This window comes from Somniosus microcephalus, chromosome 5, assembly GCF_052327205.1.
Source record: "Somniosus microcephalus isolate GS21.2 chromosome 5, FLI_Smic_1.0, whole genome shotgun sequence".
Classification (NCBI taxonomy): Eukaryota; Metazoa; Chordata; class Chondrichthyes; order Squaliformes; family Somniosidae; genus Somniosus; species Somniosus microcephalus.
Genome location: NC_140991.1, coordinates 279,655,736 through 279,677,948, shown reverse-complemented (window position 1 = coordinate 279,677,948; position 22,213 = coordinate 279,655,736). Strand labels below are relative to the sequence as shown.

Here is a 22,213-nt window from a genome sequence, read left to right as displayed (position 1 = left end):
TCCTGGGTACCAATTTAATTAAAAAATGGCTATTATTTTTTCAAATGTGTTTCAACAAGGTTTACAAAATTTAAAACCGTAGCCCTGTTTCTAAAAACAAAAGAAAAATTTGCTTCATATATCTGAGACATTAGGAGTCCAGCTAATGGATTGACACTTCCCACAGATTTCTGATCTGCACCGATATCTGTACATTCATTCCGAGGGGTTGGGTCCTTCACTTGCGAGGCTGGTGGATGGAATGATTGATCTGATGTGAAGCAGGCAGTTTCTCCACTGATGGGTAAGGCTTCTGGTGGGCAACTTGGGCGGCAGCTGGAGGAAAGTCTTTATCCCCCTGTGGCAAGAATAATCAAAGCACAATTAGTCTGTATCTAACAACGTAAGCAAGGCAAAAAAGTAATCCTATCCAAAGAAAGAAAGACTTACATCATAGAGTGCCTTTCACGACCTCAGGACATCCCAAATGCTTTACAGCCAATGAAATACATTTGAAGTGTAGTCACTGCTGTAACGTAGGAAAATCAGCAGCCAATTTGTACACAGCAAGATCCGACAAGCAGCAATGTGGTAATGACCAGATAATTTTTTTTTAAGTGATGGCTGAGGGATAAATATTGACCAGGAAGAACTCCCCCTACTCTTCTTTGAAATAATCCAGGGGACCTTTTAATTCCACCTGAGAGGGTAGACGGGGCCTCGGTTTAACGTCTCACCCAAAAGACAATAGGAACAGAAGTGGGTTATTCCACCCCTCAAGTCTGTTCCGCCATTCAGTTAGATCATGGCTGATCTGTATCTTAACTCCATCGACCCCCCTTGGTTCCAGAACCCTTGCCTAACAAAAAGCCATCAATCTCAGTTTTGCAATTTTCAACTGAGTTAGCCTCATCAGCTTTTTTTTTTGGGGGGGGGGGGGGGGGGGCAGAGGAGTTCCAGATTTCCACTACCCTTTGTGTGAAGTGCTTTCTGACATCATCCCTGAATGGCCGAGTTCTAATTTTAATGTTATCCCCCTTGTTCAGGACTCTCCCACCAGAGGGAATAGTTTTTCTCTATTTACCCTATCAAAGACGGCACCTCCGACAGTGCAGCACTCCATCAGTACTGCACTGGGAGTGTCAGCCTAGATTATGTGCCGAACTCTCTGGAGTGGGCCTTGAACCCATGACCTTTTGACTAAGACGCAAGAGTGCTACCAACTTAGCCTCGGTTAACTTGCTCCTCCTCAGGAGGAAAGGGCTAAAGGGTGCTGGTGTGGGTAACCGCGCAAGCCACTGTTCAGCGGAAGTACTACTGTATGTTCACATTACAACAATGACTACACTTCAAAAAAAGTACTTTATTGGCTAGAAAGCGTCCCGAGGTCATGAAAGACACTATATAAAAGCAGGTTCTTTCTTTTTTCCTGACTGCCTCATCATCACTGTCCCATTACGTGACAATTAAGCCACATAACTTTTACTTAACTAAATGAATTAATTATGAATACAATATACAGTGTGTACCTTCCCAAAAATTAGTGTCACAGCAACTGTGCAATTTGGACACTCAAAGGCTGGGAAAGAGGTACAGAAATCAATTTCCAAAAGTTAACAGAGTTAGAATTTCCAAGAGGGGGTTTCCCGTCTTACATCGTTTCTCTTGGGTTTTCCCCGATCTTCCCGTCGATGTTTAGACGAGATATCAGAAGAATCCCCACATGGAAATAACTGGGAAATAACTCCAGGGTTGTTTTTTTTTGTGCGAGTGTTAAATTACGAAATCCAGACAGTGTTTGTCGAACGTCAATGGAGCTTTAGTGGTGAGCTTTATTGCTCTCATACTTTATAGACAGCATCTAGTGGTGAAAATCCAGTACTGCAGTGTAAAAATAGACAGAACCTTGGAAAGTGCCCGAGTGCCTGGTCTGGCCTACATGTGACTCCTGAATATTTAAACACTTAAAGACTGGTTAGGATTGTCATCTTCCCTTGTCTTTTCCAGCAGTACAGCTGAATTTTTCAAATGGAAACCAATTAGAAGTTTTAACCAGCAATACAGCAGGAGTTTGTTCTTTAGCCCACCAAGCCAAACTTCCCATAAGGTTCCCCCTTGCCCCAGCCCTGAACTCGTATCTTTCTCTAGTTTCTCTTCTATCTCTCCTCATGCCCTCACCGAGTTCATCTTGCCCATGAAACCCACCTCCTACTCCCTCGATCGTATTCCCACCAAACTGCTGACCACCCAATGTTCTCTGTCATTTTTTTTTTTTTTCGGTGGGCCATTCAAAGTACCGCACATGCGCGGTTTTTACATTGAAAAGCCAGCTGCACGGGATCCCTGGAGCACCGCCCGGCCACCCAACTTCCCATCCTAGCCCCCATGTTAGCTGATATTATTAATGGTTCCCTCTCCTCAGGTACTGTCGACCTCCCCTTCAAATCTGCCATCATCCCCCTAAAAAAAAACACCCTTGACCCGTCTGTCCTTGCAAACTACCACCCCATCTCCAACCTCCCGTTCCTCTCCAAAGTCCTTAAACTTGTTGTTGCCTCGCAAATTCGTGCCCATCTTTCCTGCAACTCCATGTTTGAAACCTCTCCAATCAGCTTTCTGGCCCTGCCACAGCACTGAAATAATCCTAATCAAAGTCACAAATTACATCTTGCATAACTGTGACCGTGATAAATTGGCCCTCCTTGTCCTTCTCAAACTGTGTGCAGCCTTTGACATGGTTGACACACCATCCTCCTCCAATGTCTCTCCTCCATTGTCCAGATGGGTGGGACTGCACTCACCTGATTCCATACTTATCTATCCAGTCATAGCCAGAGAATCACCTGCAGTGGCTTCTCTTCCCACTCCCGCACCATTAACTCTGGAGTCCCCCAAGGATCTAGCCTTTGCCCCTTTTATTTCTCATCTACAAGTTGCCCCTCGGTAACATCATCTGAAAACACGACATCAGGTTCCACATGTACACGGACGACACCCAGCTCTACCGCACCACCATCTCTCTAGATTCCTCCACTGCCTCTGATTTGTCACACTGCTTGCCCGACAACCAGTACTGGATGAGCAGAAATTTCCTCCAAATAAATATCGGGAAGACCGAAGCCATTGTCTTTGTTCCCCATCACAAACTCCGTTCACTAACCACTGACTCCATTCCTCTCCCTGGCAACTGTCTGAGGCTGAACCAATACGTTCGTAACCTTTATGGTGTCCGCCTCCGCTCAGTGGGTAGCACTCTCGCCTCTGAATCAGTTTGTGGGTTCAAGTCCCACTCCAGGGACTTAAGCTAGGCTGACACTCCAGTGCAGTACTGAGGGAGTGCTGCACTGTCAGAGGTGCCGTCTTTCAGATGAGATATTAAACCAACGCCCCACCTGCTCTCTAAGGTGGATGTAAAAGATCCCATGGCACTATTTTGAAGAAGAGCAGGGGAGTTATCCGCAGTGTCCTGGCCAATATTTATTCCTCAATCAACATCACAAAAACAGATTAGCTGGTCATTATCACATTGCTGTTTGTGGGAGCTTGCTGTGCACAAATTGGCTGCCACGTTTCCTACATTACAACAGAGAATACACTTCAGAAAAGTACTCCATTGACTGCTAAGTGCTTTGGGACGTCCCGAGGTCATGAAAGATGCTATATAAATGCAAGTCTTTCTTTCTTTTGCATCCTATTTGACAGAGATAAGCTTTCAACTACATAGCCGGTCCATCACCAAGACCACCTACTTCCACTTTTGTAACGTCACCCGTCTCCGCCCCTGCCTCAGCTCACCTGCTGCTGAAACCCTCATCCATGCCTTTGCTACCTCTAGACGTGACTATTCCAATGCACTCCTGGCCGGCCTCCCACATTGCACCCTCCGTAACCTTGAATTCATCCAAAACTCTGCTGCCTGTATCCTAACTCGCACCAAATCTTGTTCACTCATCACCCGTGCTCTCTGGCCTACACAGGCTGCCGGTCAGGCAGTGCCTTGATTTTAAAATTCTCATTCTTGTTTTCAAATCCCTCCTTATCTCTGTAATCTCCTCCACCCCTCCAAGATCTCTGCACTCCTCCAATTCTGGCCTCTTGCACATCCCTGATTTTAAATTACTCCACCACTGGCGGCCGTGCCTTCAGCTGCCTGGGCCCTTAGCTCTGGAATTCCCTCCCTCTTCTCTACTGCTCTCTCCTCCTCGAAGACGCTCCTTAAAACCTACCTTTTTGGTCACCTGACCTAATATTGCCCTGTGTCTCTCAGTGTCAAATTTTGTTTGATAACACTCCAGTAAAGCACCTTGGGATACTTTACTACATTAATGGTGCTATATAAATGCAAGTCGTTGTTAAAGGTCAAGCTTCCAAAGGAAGGATTGAATTGCGTGCATCCTTAGTCGTCAACTAACAATAGCGGCAGAAGCAGTGCTGGCACTTACACAGTGGTAGAGTCATAGAGTCATAGAGTTTTACAGCACAGAAAGAGGCCCTTCGGCCCATCGTGTCTGCGCCGCCCATCCATCCCTGTCCAGTCTAATCCCATTTTCCAGCATTTGGTCCATAGCCTTGTATGCAATGGCATTTCAAGTGCTCATCCAAATGCTTCTTGAATGTTGTGAGGGTTCCTGCCTCCACCACCCTTTCAGGCATTGAGTTCCACATTCCAACCACCCTCTGGGTGAAAAAGTTCCTCCTCAAATCCCCTCTAAATCTCCTGCCCCTTACCCTGAATCTATGCCCCCTTGTTATTGACCCCCCCACTAAGGGGAAAAGTTCCTCTTTATCTACCCTATCTATGCCCCTCATTATTTTGTACACCTCAATCAGGTCCCCCCTCAGCCTTCTCTGCTCCAAGGAAAACAACTCCAGCCTGTCCAGCCTCTCTTCATAGCTGAGGCGCTCCATCCCAGGTAACATCCTGGTGAATCTTCTCTGCACCCTCTCCAAAGCAATCACATCCTTCCTATAGTGAGGCGACCAGAACTGCACACAGTACTCCAGCTGTGGCCTCACCAGCGTTTTGTACAGCTCCATCATAACCTCCCTGCTCTTATATTCTATGCCTCGGCTAATGAAGGCAAGTATCCCATATGCCTTTTTAACCACCTTATCTACCTGCTCCGCTGCCTTCAGGGATCTATGTACATGTACACCAAGGTCCCTCTGACCCTCTGTACTTCCTAGGGTCCTACCACTCATTGTGTATTCCCTTGCCTTATTTGTCCGTCCAAAATGCATCACCTCGCACTTTTCAGGGTTAAATTCCATTTGCCACTTTTCCGCCCATCTGACCAACCCGTTTATATCGTCCTGTAGCCGGAGGCTTTCCTCCTCGCAATTTACCACCCCACCAATTTTCGTGTCATCTGCGAACTTACTGATCATACCTTTTACATTTTCATCCAAATCATTTATGTAGATCACAAACAATAAGGGACCCAGCACCGATCCCTGAGGTACCCCACTGGACACAGGCTTCCAGTCACAAAAGCAACCTTCGACCATCACCCTCTGCCTCCTGCCACTCAGCCAGTTTAGGATCCAACGCGCCAAGGCACCCTGGATCCCATGGGCTCTTACCTTCTTGACCAGTCTCCTATGCGGGACTTTGTCAAAAGCTTTACTGAAGTCCATGTACACCACATCCACAGCATTTCCCTCATCCACCCCACTAGTCACCCCCTCGAAAAATTCGATCAGATTTGTTAGACATGATTTACCCTTAACAAAGCCATGCTGACTATCCCCGATTAATCCTTGCCTCTCCAAGTGGAGATTAATTTTGTCCCTCAGAATTTTTTCCAATAATTTCCCCACCACAGATGTTAGACTCACTGGCCTGTAATTCCCTGGTTTATCCCTGCTACCCTTCTTGAATAATGGTACTACGTTAGCTGTTCTCCAGTCCTCTGGTACATCCCCTGTGGCCAGAGAGGTTCTGAAAATTAGTGTCAGAGCCCCTGCAATCTCCTCCCTTGCCTCCCACAGCAGCCTGGGATACATCTCGTCCGGGCCTGGGGATTTATCCACTTTTTGGCCCGCTAAAACCGCTAGCACCTCCTCCCTCTCGATGCTAATATGTTCAAGTATGTCACAGTCCCCTTGCCCGATTTCTATGTCTGCATCGTCTTTCTCCATAGTGAACACAGATGCAAAAAATTCATTTAAAACCCCGCCTACATCCTCTGGCTCTACACACAGATTGCCACTTTGGTCCCTAATGGGCCCTACCCTTTCACTGGTTATCCTCTTGCCCTTAATATACTTATAAAACATCTTAGGATTTTCCTTTATTTTGCTCGCCAGTGTTATTTCATGGCCCCTCCTCGCCCTCCTAATTTCCTTTTTAAGTATGCCCCTGCACTTTTTATACTCCTCTAGGGCTTCTTCTGTCTTTAGTCTTTTGTAACTGCCAAAAGCCCCCCTCTTATTTCTAATGCATTTTTGTATATCCCTTGTCATCCAAGGTTCCCTTTGCTTGTTGGTCCCACCCTTGACCTTTACAGGAACATGTTGGCGTTGTACTCTCTCTATTTCCCTTCTGAAAGTCTCCCACTGTTTTGATGTGGATTTTCCTATAAGCAGCTGCTCCCAGTCCACTTTGGCCAGATCCTGCCTTATCATATTAAAATCGGCCTTCCCCCAATTTAGAACCCTTATTTCCGGGCCGTCTTTGTCTTTTTCCATGACCACCTTAAATCTCACCGAATTATGGTCACTGTCGCCAAAATGCTCTCCTACTGACACTTCCACCACTTGCCCGGCTACATTCCCCAGAATTAGGTCCAGTACCGCCCCCTCTCTTGTAGGACTTTCTACATGTTGGCTCAAAAAGCTCTCCTGGATGCACTTTAAGAATTCTGCACCCTCTAAGCCTTTCACACTCTGACTGTCCCAATTTATATTGGGGAAGTTGAAATCCCCCACTATTATTACCCTATTATTTTCGCACTTCTCTGAGATTTGCCTACATATCTGTTCCTCTATCTCCCCCTGACTGTTTGGGGGCCTATAGTACACTCCCAGCAAAGTGCTTGCCCCCTTTTTGTTTTTAAGTTCTACCCATATGGCCTCATTAGAGGAACCCGCTAATATATCATCCCTCCTTACAGCAGTAATTGACTCCTTAATTAATATTGCAACACCCCCTCCCCTTTTACACCCCCCTCTGTCTCGCCTGAAGATTCTATACCCCGGAATATTGAGCTGCCAGTCCTGACCCTCCCTCAACCATGTCTCCGTGATAGCAACAATATCGTACTCCCATGTGTTCAACAACAACTTCAGTTCATCCACCTTATTTGCAAGACTCCTTGCATTAAAATAAATGCCTTCCAGCCCTGCCATATTCTCTTTTGCCTTCACGTATTTGCTCTGCCTTCCCAGCTGACTTGTTTTTCCCTCTGTATTTGGCCGTAAATCACCCCCTACTATAGCTCCACTCTGTACCCCAACCCCCTGCCAAGTTAGTTTAAACCCTCCCCAGCAGTGCTAGCAAACCTCCCCGCAAGGATATTGGTTCCCCCCTGGTTCAGGTGTAAACCGTCCGACTTGTACAAGTCCCACCTTTCCCAGAAGCAGACCCAGTGATCCAGGAAACTAAAGCCCTCCCCCCTGCACCCCCTGCCGTTAGTCAGGTGAGTGGCAGCCATTAAAGACCGGCCGGGCCTGAAGCTCAAAAAATGTCTCTCTCTCTCTTTCTCCTCTTCCCTCTCTCTCTCTCTCTCCCCCCCCCAGTGAGCGCGGGACCGGCAAAACCGGGGCTTTCCAACGAGCCGTCCCCGACCGCAATCGGACACAGGAGTCTGCAGCGAAAGGCGTTTGTCTGCCGCCCAGCCAACCGGGTCCAAAAGCCCGCCGCGTTAGCCATCAGGAACCCCGGGCTCGCTTCGGAGCGCTGGGCACCCGGCCTCCCGTTGTCGGACTGACTCCGTTCTGGTACCGAGGTGAGTCCGGCCGGGCCTGAGGCGCTAGGGAGGGAGGGAGAGAGAGAAAGGAAAGGAGGGAGAGACAGGGGGAGGGAGAGAGAGAGGGGGAGGGAGGGAGGGAGAGGGGAGGGAGAGGAGAGGGGGAGGGAGGGAGAGGAGAGGGGGAGGGAGGGAGGGAGGGAGGGAGGGGAGGGAGGGAGAGGGGGAGGGGGAGGGAGGGAGGGAGGGAGGGAGGGAGAGGAGAGGGGCAGGGAGGGAGAGGAGAGGGGGAGGGAGAGGAGAGGGGAGTGACCAGTCCACCAGTCTCATAACCAGTTTTACAAAAAAGCCTGGGCAACGCCGGGCACCCCAGCTAGTTAAATATAAAAGACAGAAATACAAAATCGTCACGAATAAATCCAATAAGGAATGCAGGAGAAACAACTTTACAGAGAGAGTGGTTATAATGTGGCACGCGCTACCACAAGGAATAGGCGAATAGCATAGATGCCTTTAAGGGGAAGTTTGATAAGTACATGAGGGAGAAGAGAATAGAAGGTTATGGTGATAGGGTTAGATGAAGTAGGGTGGGAGGAGGCCCGTGTGGAGCATAAACACTGGCATAGACCAGTTGGGCTGAATGGCCGGTTTCTGTGCTGTAAATTCTATGTAATATGTAAAGTACAAGTTGATGTGCCTTCAATAACCACAAAACTAGAAGTTATAGACTTTAACAAGTTGGCTTTTAATCACTAAGATCAGAGCTAACATCTCAACACACCGACTGGCTCACAGGAATGAGTCATACAGATCCTGAGATCTTTAAGTAAGAGAAGTCAGGGGCGGAGCCAAGAGCCAAGACCTGGAACCTTCCAGGTTAGTCAGGAAAGAAAGAGGAAGTGAAACTATACACCGTGTGGGGGAGGGTAATATACATGAGTGCAAAACGGATACAGGCAAGACAAACAGATTTCATTACATTCACCCCTTTAGATTTAGTCCATCGGGGTGATGTTTCTTAAAAGTTGGTATAAGTGAGTCTGTCAGGAGGTTTTGCGGTTCTCAGTGATCGGCGCAAAGCCGGTTGGGGTGCCTCTAGGGGAGTGGATTCTGGTTCCTCCGCTGTCCGGGCCTCCGCAGTGTCTTCCAGGTTATCTGCAGTGTCCTCCAGGTTAAAGTTGGGTATTGATACCTCTGGGCGTCCTGTCTCTTTTTGGTGTAGGTCTTCCTCGGGTAGTCTCTCATCGTTCTCTCTGCTCCCCGAGGGAGCGAGGTCTTTTATGGAAACAGTGTCTTCTCGCCCGTCAGAGTATTCGATATAGGCGTACTGAGGGTTTGCATGGAGGACCTGTACCTTTTCCACAAGGGGGTCCGTTTTATGGCCTCTCACGTGCTTCTGCAATAGTACTGTCCCCGGAGACGTCAGCCACACGGGTAGAGATATGCCAGAGGTGGATTTCCGGGGGAAAACGAACATCTTTTCATGAGGGGTAGCGTTAGTGGCAGTACATAACAGAGACCTTATGGAGTGGAGCACGTCTGGGAGGACTTCCTGCCAGCGGGAGGTCGGAAGGCCTTTTGACTTTAAGGCTAACGTGACAGCCTTCCAAACAGTAGCATTCTCCCTTTCCACTTGCCCATTACCCCGGGGGTTGTAGCTAGTGGTTCTGCTAGTGGCTATCCCCTTCGAGAGCAAGAACTGGCGCAGCTCGTCACTCATAAATGACGTCCCCCTATCGCTGTGTATGTAGTTCGGCATGCCAAACATGCAGAATAGATTACCGAGACACTTGATGACCGTGGCACTGGTCATGTCTGGGCAGGGAATGGCGAAGGGGAATATTCATCAATGATATTGAGGAAGTATACGTTACGGTCGGCAGAGGGAAGGGGTCCCTTGAAGTCCAGACTTAGGCGCTCGAATGGCCGTGTGGCTTTGATAAGGTGTGCACGGTCAGGCCTGTAGAAACGAGGCTTGCATTCCGCACAGATGCGGCAGGCTCTGGTCATTGCCCTGACCTCCTCGATGGAGTGGGGCAGATTGCGGGACTTTATAAAATGGTATAGTCGGGTGGCCCCTGGGTGACAGAGGTCGTTGTGGAGACCCTGTAATTTGTCCGTATGAATGCTGACACACATTCCCCGCGATAGGGCGTCTGGGGGTTCATTAAGGGCTCCCGGCCTGTACATAATATCATAGTCGAACGTGGATAGTTCGATCCTCCACCTGAGTATTTTGTCATTCTTGATTTTCCCCCTTTGTTTGTTATTAAACATGAAAGCCACTGACCGCTGGTCGGTGAGCAGGGTGAAACGTTTGCCGGCTAGGTAGTGTCTCCAGTGCCGCACTGCCTCCACTATAGCCTGTGCCTCCTTCTCAACAGAAGAGTGCCTGATTTCAGGTCCCTGAAGGGTTCGGGAGAAGAAGGCCACAGGTCTCCCAGCCTGATTGAGGGTCGCAGCTAAGGCAAAGTCTGACGCATCGCTTTCGACTTGAAAGGGAATGCTTTCGTCCACTGCACACAGTGCAGCCCTTTCAATGTCCTGTTTGATACTGGTGACAACCTCCCGAGCTTCAGCTGATAGTGGGAAGGACGTCGATTTAATGAGGGGTCGGGCCTTATCAGAGTAATTGGGCACCCATTGGGCATAATACGAAAAAAATCCCAGGCACCTTTTTAAAGCTTTGGGATTGTGTGGCAGGGGCAGTTCCTTTAGGGGGCGTAATCGGTCAGGGTCCGGTCCAATTACCCCATCTTCCACCACACAGCCGAGGATACAGAGACGGGTTGTGTTGAAGACACATTTGTCTTCGTTGTAGGTTAGATTCAGCTTTAGGGCAGTTTTTAAAAATCTCGCAAGATTTAGATCGTGGTCTTGCTGGTTGTGCCCGCAGATAGTGACATTGTCCAGATAGGGGTAGGTAGCTTGTAGTTTATTCTCGTCAACCATGCGGTCCATCTCACGTTGGAAGACCGAGACCCCATTTGTTACCCCGAAGGGCACTCTGAGAAAATGGTAGAGGCGTCCGTTTGCCTCAAAGGCAGTGTATGGGCGGTCCTCCGTTCTAATGGGGAGCTGGTGATACGCGGATTTGAGGTCGATAGTCGAGAAGACTCAGTATTGCGCAATCTGGTTGACCATTTCTGATATGCGGGGTAAAGGGTAGGCGTCCAGCTGGATATAAATATTAACAGTCTGGCTGTAGTCAATTACAATCCGTTTCTTTTCGCTATTTTTAACTATGACTACTTGGGCACGCCACGGACTGGTACTGCATTCAATAATGCCTTCCCGCAGGAGTCTGTCCACTTCCGCCTTGATAAAGTGTCTGTCTTCCAGACTGTACCGTCTACTTTTGGTCGCTATGGGCCTACAGTTCGGAGCGAGATTAGCGAATAAAGAAGGCGGGCTGATTTTTAAGGTTGATAGGCCACAGACTGTGAGTGGCGTGACACTTTTGTGGTGGCACTGGAAGTCCAGGCCCAAGATTACATTAACACAGAGTTCTGGCATCACGAGGAGTTTAAAATCCTTGTAGTCCGTGCCTTTTACAGTCAGTGTTACCACACAGTAGCCCAAAATGTCCGAAGTGTGGGGCTTAGCAGCCATAGCAATTCTGCTCCGTGTAGGGGTTACCGTTAATGAGTGCCGCCGTACCAGGCTAGGGTGGATAAAACTCTCGGTACTCCCACAGTCAATTAAACATTTCGTTAAATTCCCGTTTACCTGTATGTCCATCATGGATTTTGTCAACGGGTGTGGCCTGGATTGATCCACCGTGATCGAAGCGACTGTTGGGCCCTGGGCGGCCGTTGAGTCGGGAAAAGATGGCGGATCCCAAGATGGCGGCCCGCACGGCACGCACGAGGCGGTGACGGAGTTGGAAATCGGATTCCCCCTGCAGACTTTGCTAAAATGCCCCTTTTTCTTACATTTGAAGCATGTAGCGTCCTTCGCTGGGCATCGTTGTCTGGGGTGCTTGGCCTGGCCGCAGAAGTAGCATTTCGGGCCTCGAGACATGGCCGCTGTAGTAGGACTCCTGGGTGAACTTCTGTGTGGGGACTCCGGCGGTGTAGAGCTGGTCTGAGACCTGGATGGGGAAGATGGCTGATTCCAAGATGGCGGCCCGCTCGGCGCGCACGAGGCGGTGAGGGCCGCATGGCCGGAAGAATAAGAGTCAGAGTCAGAGTTTTTCTGGGCCACGTCCAGCGATCACGCAGTGGCCACTGCCTTTTTTAAGTCCAGGACCTCCTTCTCCAGCAGTCTCTGCTGGATATAATTCGATTTGAGGCCCGTGATGAAGGAATCGCGGACCAATTCGTCAGAGTACACGTTGGCCGTCACGGCCTTGCAGTTACAGTCCCGGGCCAAGTCCTTTAGGCCTTGTAAGAAATCGTCCATTGATTCCTCAGGTCGCTGCCTGCGTGTAGCCAGCAGATGTCTGGCGTACACTTCATTTACTGGCCTCTGGTATTGGGCCTTCAGGATAGTGATGGCCTCCGTGTAAGAGGTGGCGTCCCGGATGAACGAATAAATCCGATGACTAACGCGAGCAGTCAGTAGACTCAGTTTATCTACCTCGCTAGCGGATGAGGCCCTCGCGAAGAGTTCGAAGCATTTGAGCCAGTGTCCAAATTGATTTGATGCTTCAGCAGAATGTGGATCCAAGTCCAGACGCTCTGGTTTTAGGAGTCGATCCATCCTAGTATTCTTTAGTGATTAAAATTGATGTGCCTTCAATAACCACAAAACTAGAAGTTATAGACTTAAACAAGTTGGCTTTTAATCACTAAGATCAGAGCTAACATCGCAACACACCGACTGGCTCACAGGAATGAGTCATACAGATCCTGAGATCTTTAAGTAAGAGAAGTCGGGGCGGAGCCAAGAGCCAAGACCTGGAACCTTCCCGGTTAGTCAGGAAAGAGGAAGTGAAACTATACACAGTGGGGGAGGGTAATATACGTGAGTGCAAAACGGATACAGGCAAGACAAACAGATTTCATTACACAAGTAAAGAAGGAGAAAGCTGCAAATGCTGGAACTTTAAAAAGAAAAAGAAATAAATAAACTGATCTACTGCTTATTTCCAGTCAACAGGTGAAAGAGAAAAGGGAGCTTAACATCTCAGGAGTGCACAGGGGAAAGCGAATGAAGGGTTGACACCCGAAACATTAACCAGTCTTTTTTGCTTTCCGCGTGCTGACAGACTGGCTGTGCATTTCCAGCAACCTCTGGCTTTTAAAAATCGATATTTATATATAATTCTCTTCTTGCAGAAACGGAGTAAAATGGAGCGAAGTAGATGGTTTCTTACCCTCGCTAAAGCACCAGAGATAACGATCGGTACAGTCAGTTTAGGGCTGAAAATAAAAAGAAAAATTAACATATGACTGTGCCAATCGGAATAGTTATAATTTGACATTAATAAAGATAACGAAAGAAAACTCGCTCACATTGTGATTCAACACAGCCCAATACTACTGAAAATCCACAAGTACAGCAATATTTACAGAAAAGCATGAGGCTTAAAACAATAATCAACATTACTGACAGCAGTGACAATATTCTAATGGTTTTCTTATCATATTTCTCATTAATCAGCACTTAAAATGATTTATGACCAGACTTCCTTCAGTTTGCTTTTGTTACCTCTTCCCCAGAATCACTTTTCAAAGTTTGAGCCTTTCTACATATTTAGTATCTCCTCCCACCCCCTGCCCACCTCACCCCACCATTTAACAGCTCACAGGATGATGTAAGCTGGCTGAAACCTATCTATTCATTCACCCTAGTGAATGCCTTTTTTGAAAAATAATCCTATTTACCGTATGCAATACCAGTCATGCAAGATCCTCAATGTAACTGCAACATATACAGCATGGCCTCAAATATCAAAACAGATAACCATACAAGTTACCCTCTCCAGAACATAGCCCCTACTCTTGTACAACAGCATTATCACACTTGTGCACAAGTGCCTCTTGTATAACACTGATACACAAGCACCTCCTGTATAAGAGCGGCATCACACTTGTACACCAGTATCTCCTATAGAACAGTGTTATCAGAGCCAATTTGCACACAGCGCGGCCCCACAAACAGCAATGAGATAAAAGATCAGTTAATCTGTTTTGGGCGGTATTGGCTGAGGAAGGTTAGTCAGGAAATAAAAATTTTAAAACATTCATCATCAGTCCACAAGACCTCTGCGACCCATATTATAAACCAAACTTCATTCACTACAATTTTAAACAAAGAGAGACAGCCACGGAATTACCAAACAGGACCTAAATCTGATCAGAGCTCAAAATAAAAAGGTTCCATTTTATATTAAGTACCTTCACCACACGGACTGCAGCGGTTCAAGGCGGCGGCTCACCACCACCTTATCAAGGGCAATTAGGAATGGGCAATAAATGCTGGTGTAGCGGTTCGTGTAGATCGCCACTAAATAAGAGAGTTTGACTTCGACGAACTATTAACAAGTTGTTTATTTACAGGAACAGGCTAATTACAGCAGGTAAGATAGCAGGTAAGATGGCTGACTGTAGGAGCACCGTGGTGTAGGTCTTGTCCCAGCGGGGACTCCACGAGGACTGAGTTCGCAGTCCTGTGGGGAGCGTGATGATGTCATCGTGTTTGTGTTGTGACGTCATCACGTTGTTCGCGTTTCCCGCGCTTAGGGTGTCACGTGATGCGCGTCGTTGCGTCGCTGGCCGTTGAGGCCGAAGTCGGGAGGCCGGGCTGTGCCGGTGCTTGCCGCGGGAGCGGAAGATCGCGTCGCTCCCATCGGCTGGCCATTGAGGCTGAAGACGCTAGGCCGGGCTGTGCCGGCGCACGCACATCACGTTGTACGTGACGTGACGTCAGCGCGCTAGGGCGCGTCTTAAAGGGGCAATGGCCCCAACAGGTAAGTTAAAAGGGCAACGGCCCCAAAAGGTAAGTTAAACATACAGTAAGGTAAGTTAAAGGGAATTATGTGTCTCAATGTAAGGGACAACCAGTGGTACCGCCACACTGGCCTTGCCAGCGACGCCCAAATCCCATAAACGAATAAAAAATGTTATGTAATTAAATCTTAGAATTAAAACACCTGCAAATGTAGCTGACAGGCAATATCTGTAAGGCTGTAACGGTCATAAAATAGCCATAAAATAGTTCTACTCTTCTCATGGATACATCGAAATGTTTTATTTTTTTCTGTGCAAATAAATAGATACGGTAGTTCATGTTATGTCCCGAGACTCATGCTGTGGAGCCTTTTTGAGTCTTGGTACATTGAGCTAATAATACCTAGTGTAAAACCAAGAGTGAAGGTCATGTATGAGGTGATGTAATACTCGTTAGCTAAGCTTAAAAGCAAGCCCATTGTACTGTGAGGTTGGCAGACATCGAAGGGAAACATCTGGAGAATTGAACTGCAATGTGTGTATCTTCTGCAGCAAAGCATCATAGGTCATCTTGATATGTTGACCGTAAGTATGTGTAACATTTAGGCCCCGGGGATGGAATTGCGGGAGGTCCGATCATGTGTAGGTTAGCTTGTTGGGCCTCTGGGTGGGAAGTTTGGGGAAGTACTCCTGCTCCTCCTGGCCCACAAACAGTGCAACAAAGGCTCTTGCCTCATGAATACTGGCAGGAAAGAGGAGAAAAGGGCCGGATTCAAGGCCCAGGAATCCCAGCCACCATGAGTTAAAAATAAAAAGCAGTTAAAATAGAGGCACGCAGCCTCCTTAAAAGATTTTAGTGACTGACCTGCCTTCTGAGAGGGGGTTGGTCGCCCGCTCCCCGATCTGCCTCTGAAAGTGGACGGTTTGGAGCTGGGTTTGAGAATTAATTTTTTTTTTTTTTTTTTTTTTTAACCTGCCCACCCATCCTTGGGGGTTAAAATTCCAACCTTAATCTTTAATAAAACTTCAAGCATTTGACAGAGTTGAATTCATTCTTGCCGTACAGGCACAGCAGGACTGCAGCCTGTGTCTATTTTATTATAAAACTCACATTCCTAACAGCAAAATTCCACAAACCACAATCAACTAATTGCCAGTTACAGTAAACTCTTTCTTATCCGGCACCTACAGGACCAGGATGGTGCCGGTTGATGGAAAATTCTGGATACCTACCAAGGCAATTTTTAACACAAACAAAAATAAACACTGTAGTGTCCGAGGATCAATAATCAGACTGCAGGAGAACCATAAAACAGGTATTTACTGAACAGACAGTAATTCAAGACTGAAATACAGAAGCCTGCTATGGCTTTATATACAGGGGTGGTCACTGCCGGTACTGCAGTATAGAATCAGTTCTTCTCTTAAAGGCACATACACAACAATTCCTCCCCTTTTAGATAAACAGTACATAACATTCATTTAACAACTAAATAATAACTAATTACAATTACAATTTTCTCTGTACTATATACATCAACTGAAATAATCATTTATAAGTTCAGTCTTTGAGGAGGCTTCCTGATCCTGACTGGATAGCGCCTTTCTCGAGTATCCTGTTCTTGTGGCGGAGCTGATTCTGGCTCATTGTCATTGGTTGGTTCGTCAGCTTCCAATACCACTGCTTCTGAGGTAGACGCAATCCGTACTTCGGGTTGATTACCAGGTGCACCTGCTCGTGGTATGGGTTTGGCTTGTTCCTGTGACTCTAGAATCTGGTCAGCATGGCGTCTCATGATACTCTCTCCAATGTCCACTGTGTACATTAGTGGTCCCTGCTGTGTGCATATCGTTCCTGGCTGCCATTTTTCTGTTCGGTAGTCGCGGGCCAAGACTGGTTGCCCTATCTTGAAGCTCCTGGTTAGCTTCTCATTTATGTGCTGGAATTGCTTATCCTCAACATCTCGTCTTCTGTTTGGTTTGAGCAAATCCAGGCGACATCTTAGCCTTCGGTTGAAGAACATTATGGCTGGAGCTTGGTTGGTGACTGCATGTGTCGCATTCCGGTAAGCAAACAAGAAATTATCCACCTTGTGTTGTAGTGGTATGTCGTCATTATGCATTGCCTTTATGGCCTTTTTAAAGGTCTGAACAAACCTCTCAGCCAATCCATTTGTGGCTGGATGATATGGGGCAGATGTGTAATGCTTCACCCCATTATTCCTCAGAAACCTCCGGAAATCCTCTGACACAAACTGTGGCCCATTGTCGGAGCAAATCTGTTCTGGCAAGCCATTCCTGGCGAAGATGGTCCGTAGGACTGCAATAGTTTTCTTCGTGGTGGTGGAAGACATTTTGATGACCTCTGGCCATTTCGAATGGGCGTCCACAGCGATTAGGAACATTGAGTCCATAAATGGACCAGCAAAATCAATGTGTACCCGTTGCCATGGAGAGGAGGGCCACTCCCATGGATGTAGCGGGGCCTGTGGTGGAGTGTTTTGGACCTTCTGGCATCCTGTGCATCTCTTGGTCATATCCTCGATTTCTTTATCGATTCCCGGCCACCATACAAACGCCCTGGCTAGGATCTTCATTTTTACCCCTCCCAGATGACCCTCATGAAGCTCAGAGTGCTCTATCTCTCAACTTGGGTGGAATCACCACTCGGGATCCACACATCAAGGTCCCCCGGCACACTGACAGCTGTTCTCTCCTTGGCGAGAATGCTGGCAACATGTGCTGGCCATCCCTTCACCGTCAAATCATAGACCCGAGTGTGCGTCGGGTCATTTTGGGTTTCCTTCTCTATACTTGAGTTTGTAACAGGTAGACATTCGACTATGGTCGCATGGAATATCTCAACAGGGTCCACTGCAGGTGCTTCCTCTACCATAGGCAACGGTAGGCGAGACAGCCCATCAGCGTTTCCATGCTGTTTCGTACCCTTGTACTCTGTCGTACTGATGTGCCCCTAGAAAAAGTGACCATCTTTGCAGCCGTTGCGCCGTCATCACCGGAACGCCCTTCTTTGGGTTAAAAATGGAGACCAGGGGCTGATGATCAGTCAGTAGGGTGAATTTCTGCCTGTGCAGATAGTGATTGAACTTCTTCACCCCCCACAACAGGCTGAGAGCCTTCCTGTCAATCTGGGCATAGTTACGCTCGGCTGAGGTTAATGAGCGCGATGCAAAGGCTATTGGCCTCTCTGAACCGTCAGGGAATTTGTGTGAGAGCACCGCACCGATGCCGTAGGGAGACGCATCACATGCTAACCGAATCGGTAGTGTTGGATTGTAGTGGGCCAATACTTCTTTTGAAGTGATTAGGCATTTACATTTCTGAAAGGCACGCTTACACTCATCACTCCATTTCCATGTTACTCCAGTTTACAGGAGGGCGTTCAGTGGGTGCAGAATTGTAGATAAATTCGGCAAGAACTTATGGTAGTAGTTCACCAACCCGAGGAACGACCTCAGTTGCGACACATTTTCCGGTGCTGGAGCCTTGACTACAGCCTCAATCTTGTCCGGCGACTTATGCAACCCTTCCTCATCAATTATGTGGCCACAATACGAGATTTGTCTCCTGAAGAACTCGCATTTGGGGCGGTTGGCTCGTAGCCCATATTCCTGTAATCTCGTGAGCACCTGCTCCAGGTTGGCAAGGTGTTCACTGTCATTTTCGCCCGTAACCAGGATGTCGTCCAAATAACACTGGGTCCCCGGGATCCCTTGCAGGACTTGTTCCATCGCCCTCTGCCAAATAGCCGGGGCTGATGCTACCCCGAATACCAGTCGATTGTACTGGTAAAGGCCTTTGTGAGTGTTTATCGTGAGGTATTTCCTAGATGCTTCTTCCACCTCCATTTGTAGATACGCTTGGGCCAGATCAATCTTTGTAAAGCGTTTCCCTCCAGATAGTGAGGCGAAAATATCTTCTATCCGTGGAAGTGGATATTGTACTGTGTGCAGGACTGGGTTCACAGTTACCTTGAAGTCCCCACAGATGCGAACCTTCTTCGGTTTCCCAGGCATGCTGCTCAATGATTTCTTCATTACAGGAATGATGGGTGTGGCCCACTCGCTCCAGTCCACCTTGGACAGCACACCCGAATGCTCCAGACTCTCCAGCTCTGCTTCAACGGCTGGGCGGATCGCGTAAGGCACCGGTCTGGCCTTAAAAAATTTTGGGTTTGCGTTATCTTCGGTTTTTATCGTTGCCGTTACTCCTTTTAGAGTCCCAAGTCCTTGTTGGAACACCTCTTTTGCGTCAGTTAGAATTTTTGACAGTCATCCAGGTGTGACGTCATCATCCTTTTTACCAGTCACAGTTAGCGCCTGAATGGAATGCCAATCCAATTGTATTTTTCGGATCCATTCACGTCCCAATAATGGTGGTCCTCCATCTGGTAGTATATATAGATACAGTTTCTGTGTTTCCTTGCCGTTGTATTCAACTGGCACCCTTATTTTTCCTCTGGGGTAGACTTTTTGCCCCGTGTATGTCTTCAATACTATGGACGTGTCCTTCAAGGGTATGTGTGAGAATAGCCGCTCATAGTCTCGTCGATTCATGACAGTTAGGGCTGATCCTGTGTCCAATTCCATCTTTACTGGGGACCCTGCTATCAGGAGGGTGACCCAAATGGTTCGGGGATCCTCCTTTGCGATTACGTTGTGTAACTTTAGACAACTTAGTCTCCTGCTCCCGGAGTCCTTATCACTCTCCTGATCTTCCGAACTACTGTCTGTCAATTTCTTTACTTTCTTGTACTTTTCCTTAGTAGTTCTTGTAGTGTTGGTTTTCTTTCCCGACCTGCAGACTCTTGCTATGTGTCCCATTTTCCCCACATTGTCTGCATACTTTGTCCTTAACCCAGCAGTCCTTCTGATCATGGGTTGTTCTGCCGCAGCGATAGCACTTTTCTGCTCCATATGCCATTTCGTTAGCGCTGTATTCCTGTGGTTTCTGTTGTATTTCCGCAGCTCCCCGTGCTGCTGCTTCGTAGGATGCTGCCACGCTGAAAGCCTGTTCTAGCGTCAGGTCCTTTTCCGAAAGTAGTCGTTTCTGGGTTCCTTCACTCTGGAGCCCGCAGACAAACTTATCCCGCAAGGTGTCTGCCAGTCCTGCTCCGAACTGGCAGTGCTTCGATAACTTGCGTAGTTCCGTAAGATAGTCAGCATTGTTCTCATCTTTGTGCTGGTTTCTTTTATGGAACTTGAATCTTTCTGCTATCAGCAGCGGTGTAGGGTTTAGGTGTTCCTGTAAGATATTAACAATCTCTTCAAAACTTTTATCCATTGGTTTAGCTGGGGTAATTAAATTCCGCAATAGGCCGTACGTTCACGCGCCCATCAAATTTAATAATACCGACGCCTTCTTTCCATTGGCCACCTCATTGGCATTGCAGTACACTTCAATTCTTTCCACATACGTGGTCCAGTCTTCTACCTCGTTGTCGAAAGCAGTGATACTGCCACTCTTCGGCATCTTGGGTGATTTAAAATGGCGTCTCCTGCGCTTTTTCTTCTTCCCCAATGTAATAAAATGGTGCCTCCCGCGCTTTTCCTTCTTCCCCAATGGAATAAAATGGCGCCTCCCGCGCTTTTCCTTCTTCCCCTTGCTGCCACGCTGCTCCTAGCATTCTACAGGGTAATGGCGGCGACCCGCGGCTTCGGCGCGTCTCACTTTCCCTGCCCCGCGTTCTATCCTCTCCACGCTGCCCTGTTCTTGAGCACCGACCGCGCCCTGTGCGCTCCACCCTCTCTCTCTCTCTTCCTCCCGACGACGCTGCACGGCCCCTTTGCAGAGCCGCTCGATCGAGCCCGAGCCCGCCGCAGTCCGGAAGGGTCAGCGCACTACCTGCTACCAGCACGACTTGCTGGAACACCTCGACTGGGGAGCCAGGCCCAGCTCTCCACAGCCTCCCCTGCAACTCTCCGATGGATCCCTGGGCGGTTGCCCGCGGTCGACGCCCGCCGTTCTGACTTCGACCTCCAAGAAGCTTCTCTTCAGGGAAAAGATCCCCGTGAGGTGATGCAGTACTGCAGGTGAGTTCAAACCTGCCCGTCGCCAGTGTAGTGTCCGAGGATCAATAATACTCAGACTGCAGGAGAACAATAAAACAGGTATTTACTGAACAGAGAGTAATTCAAGACTGAAATACAGAAGCCTGCTATGGCTTTATATACAGGGGTGGTCACTGCTGGTACTGCAGTATAGAATCAGTTCTTCTCTTAAAGGCACATACACAACAAACACCACTGACTAACTCGGCCACCGCGGGAGACTCGGACTCGGCAAAACGAGTGCTGGATGGATTCAGCAAGATTACCGGTTATTGAGGTGTTGTTTTATATTGAGATATATCTATTTTGCCAGTTATTAAAGTATTTCGGTTGATAAAGTGCCATTTAAACAAGAGTTTACTGTAATTACTTTTCTGTGATAGTGGTGGAGGGATAAATGGCTTGGACATCGGTAGAACTCCCTGCTCCTTGAATAGTGCCATAGGATCTTCAACATCTATCTCAACTACCAGAATTGGTTTAACCTCAGTGCAACATCTCAGCTGACAGGGCGGCACCAGCAACAATCCCTTGATGCCGTGTTAGGAGTGGTCACCTAGATTATACCCTCAAGACCACAAGGCAAATATTCACTCCTATTAAAGTCCAAAAGAGCAAAGAGAAATTAAAACAGAACTCTGCATGTAATGAAGGACCATTTATTTAATCTGGGTCTCCTCCTTGATCAGCAGAAATGGTAAAAGGACATACACAAACTTTCTACTACAGGAAAGGTAGACACAAACTTGTACCAGAGCTATTGGGCCTTTAGAATCACATCTCCTTCTTGCTTTTGTGGCATACATCTACAATCATCTCCACTCGTTGCTCGTGGATACGCTCATACCCTGCCTGAAGATAGGCTAAGATGTTCTTCATGCCCACAAAGTGCTGGATGTGCCTTTGTGTTTTCTGAACCCATGATTATTTCCAAGCCACATCACTGCATTACTGTAGTGTGCGTTCCTCTACTTGTTGGTATATTGTTTCACGAGAAAATATTTACCACAGGCTTGGACCCTCAGAAACAGATCTCAATTGATCTGCAGTCCCCGCGACAACCTAATGCCAGTGCTGCAAATTCTTTGGCCGTGAACGATATCACTGAATTTCTTGGAAGTTTGCAGTTGAATCAGTGCCAGAAGATGCCTACTCAGTGCTCTCAAAGAATATTGCTGGCACTAACATGCAGATGGCCTATTAAGGTTTACTAGCTCTAATGGAATTTGCATTGTTGTCTCACTTAGAAAGGTGGAGAAAAAGGGCTGGACATGACAGCATTTGCAGTGGATACAGGAGGGTCCCAAGATACAAGTAGGGCACCACTATAGTCAGAGCTTCTAGAACTCTAAAAAGG

General features: G+C 47.7%; 1 protein-coding gene across 1 annotated transcript in view; it reads right to left on the bottom strand.

Moving 5' to 3' along the window:
• LOC147117755 (death-associated protein 1 homolog) overlaps positions 1-22,213 on the bottom strand; it is a 70,498-nt gene continuing 48,285 nt past the window's right edge. The window contains exons 2-3 of the mRNA XM_085988999.1: positions 13,210-13,255; positions 1-337 (exon numbers count right to left, since the gene is read on the bottom strand). Of these exons, the coding sequence (XP_085845125.1) occupies positions 218-337; positions 13,210-13,255 (166 nt within the window). The 3' untranslated portion in view covers positions 1-217. The remainder of the gene's footprint in view (positions 338-13,209; positions 13,256-22,213) is intronic.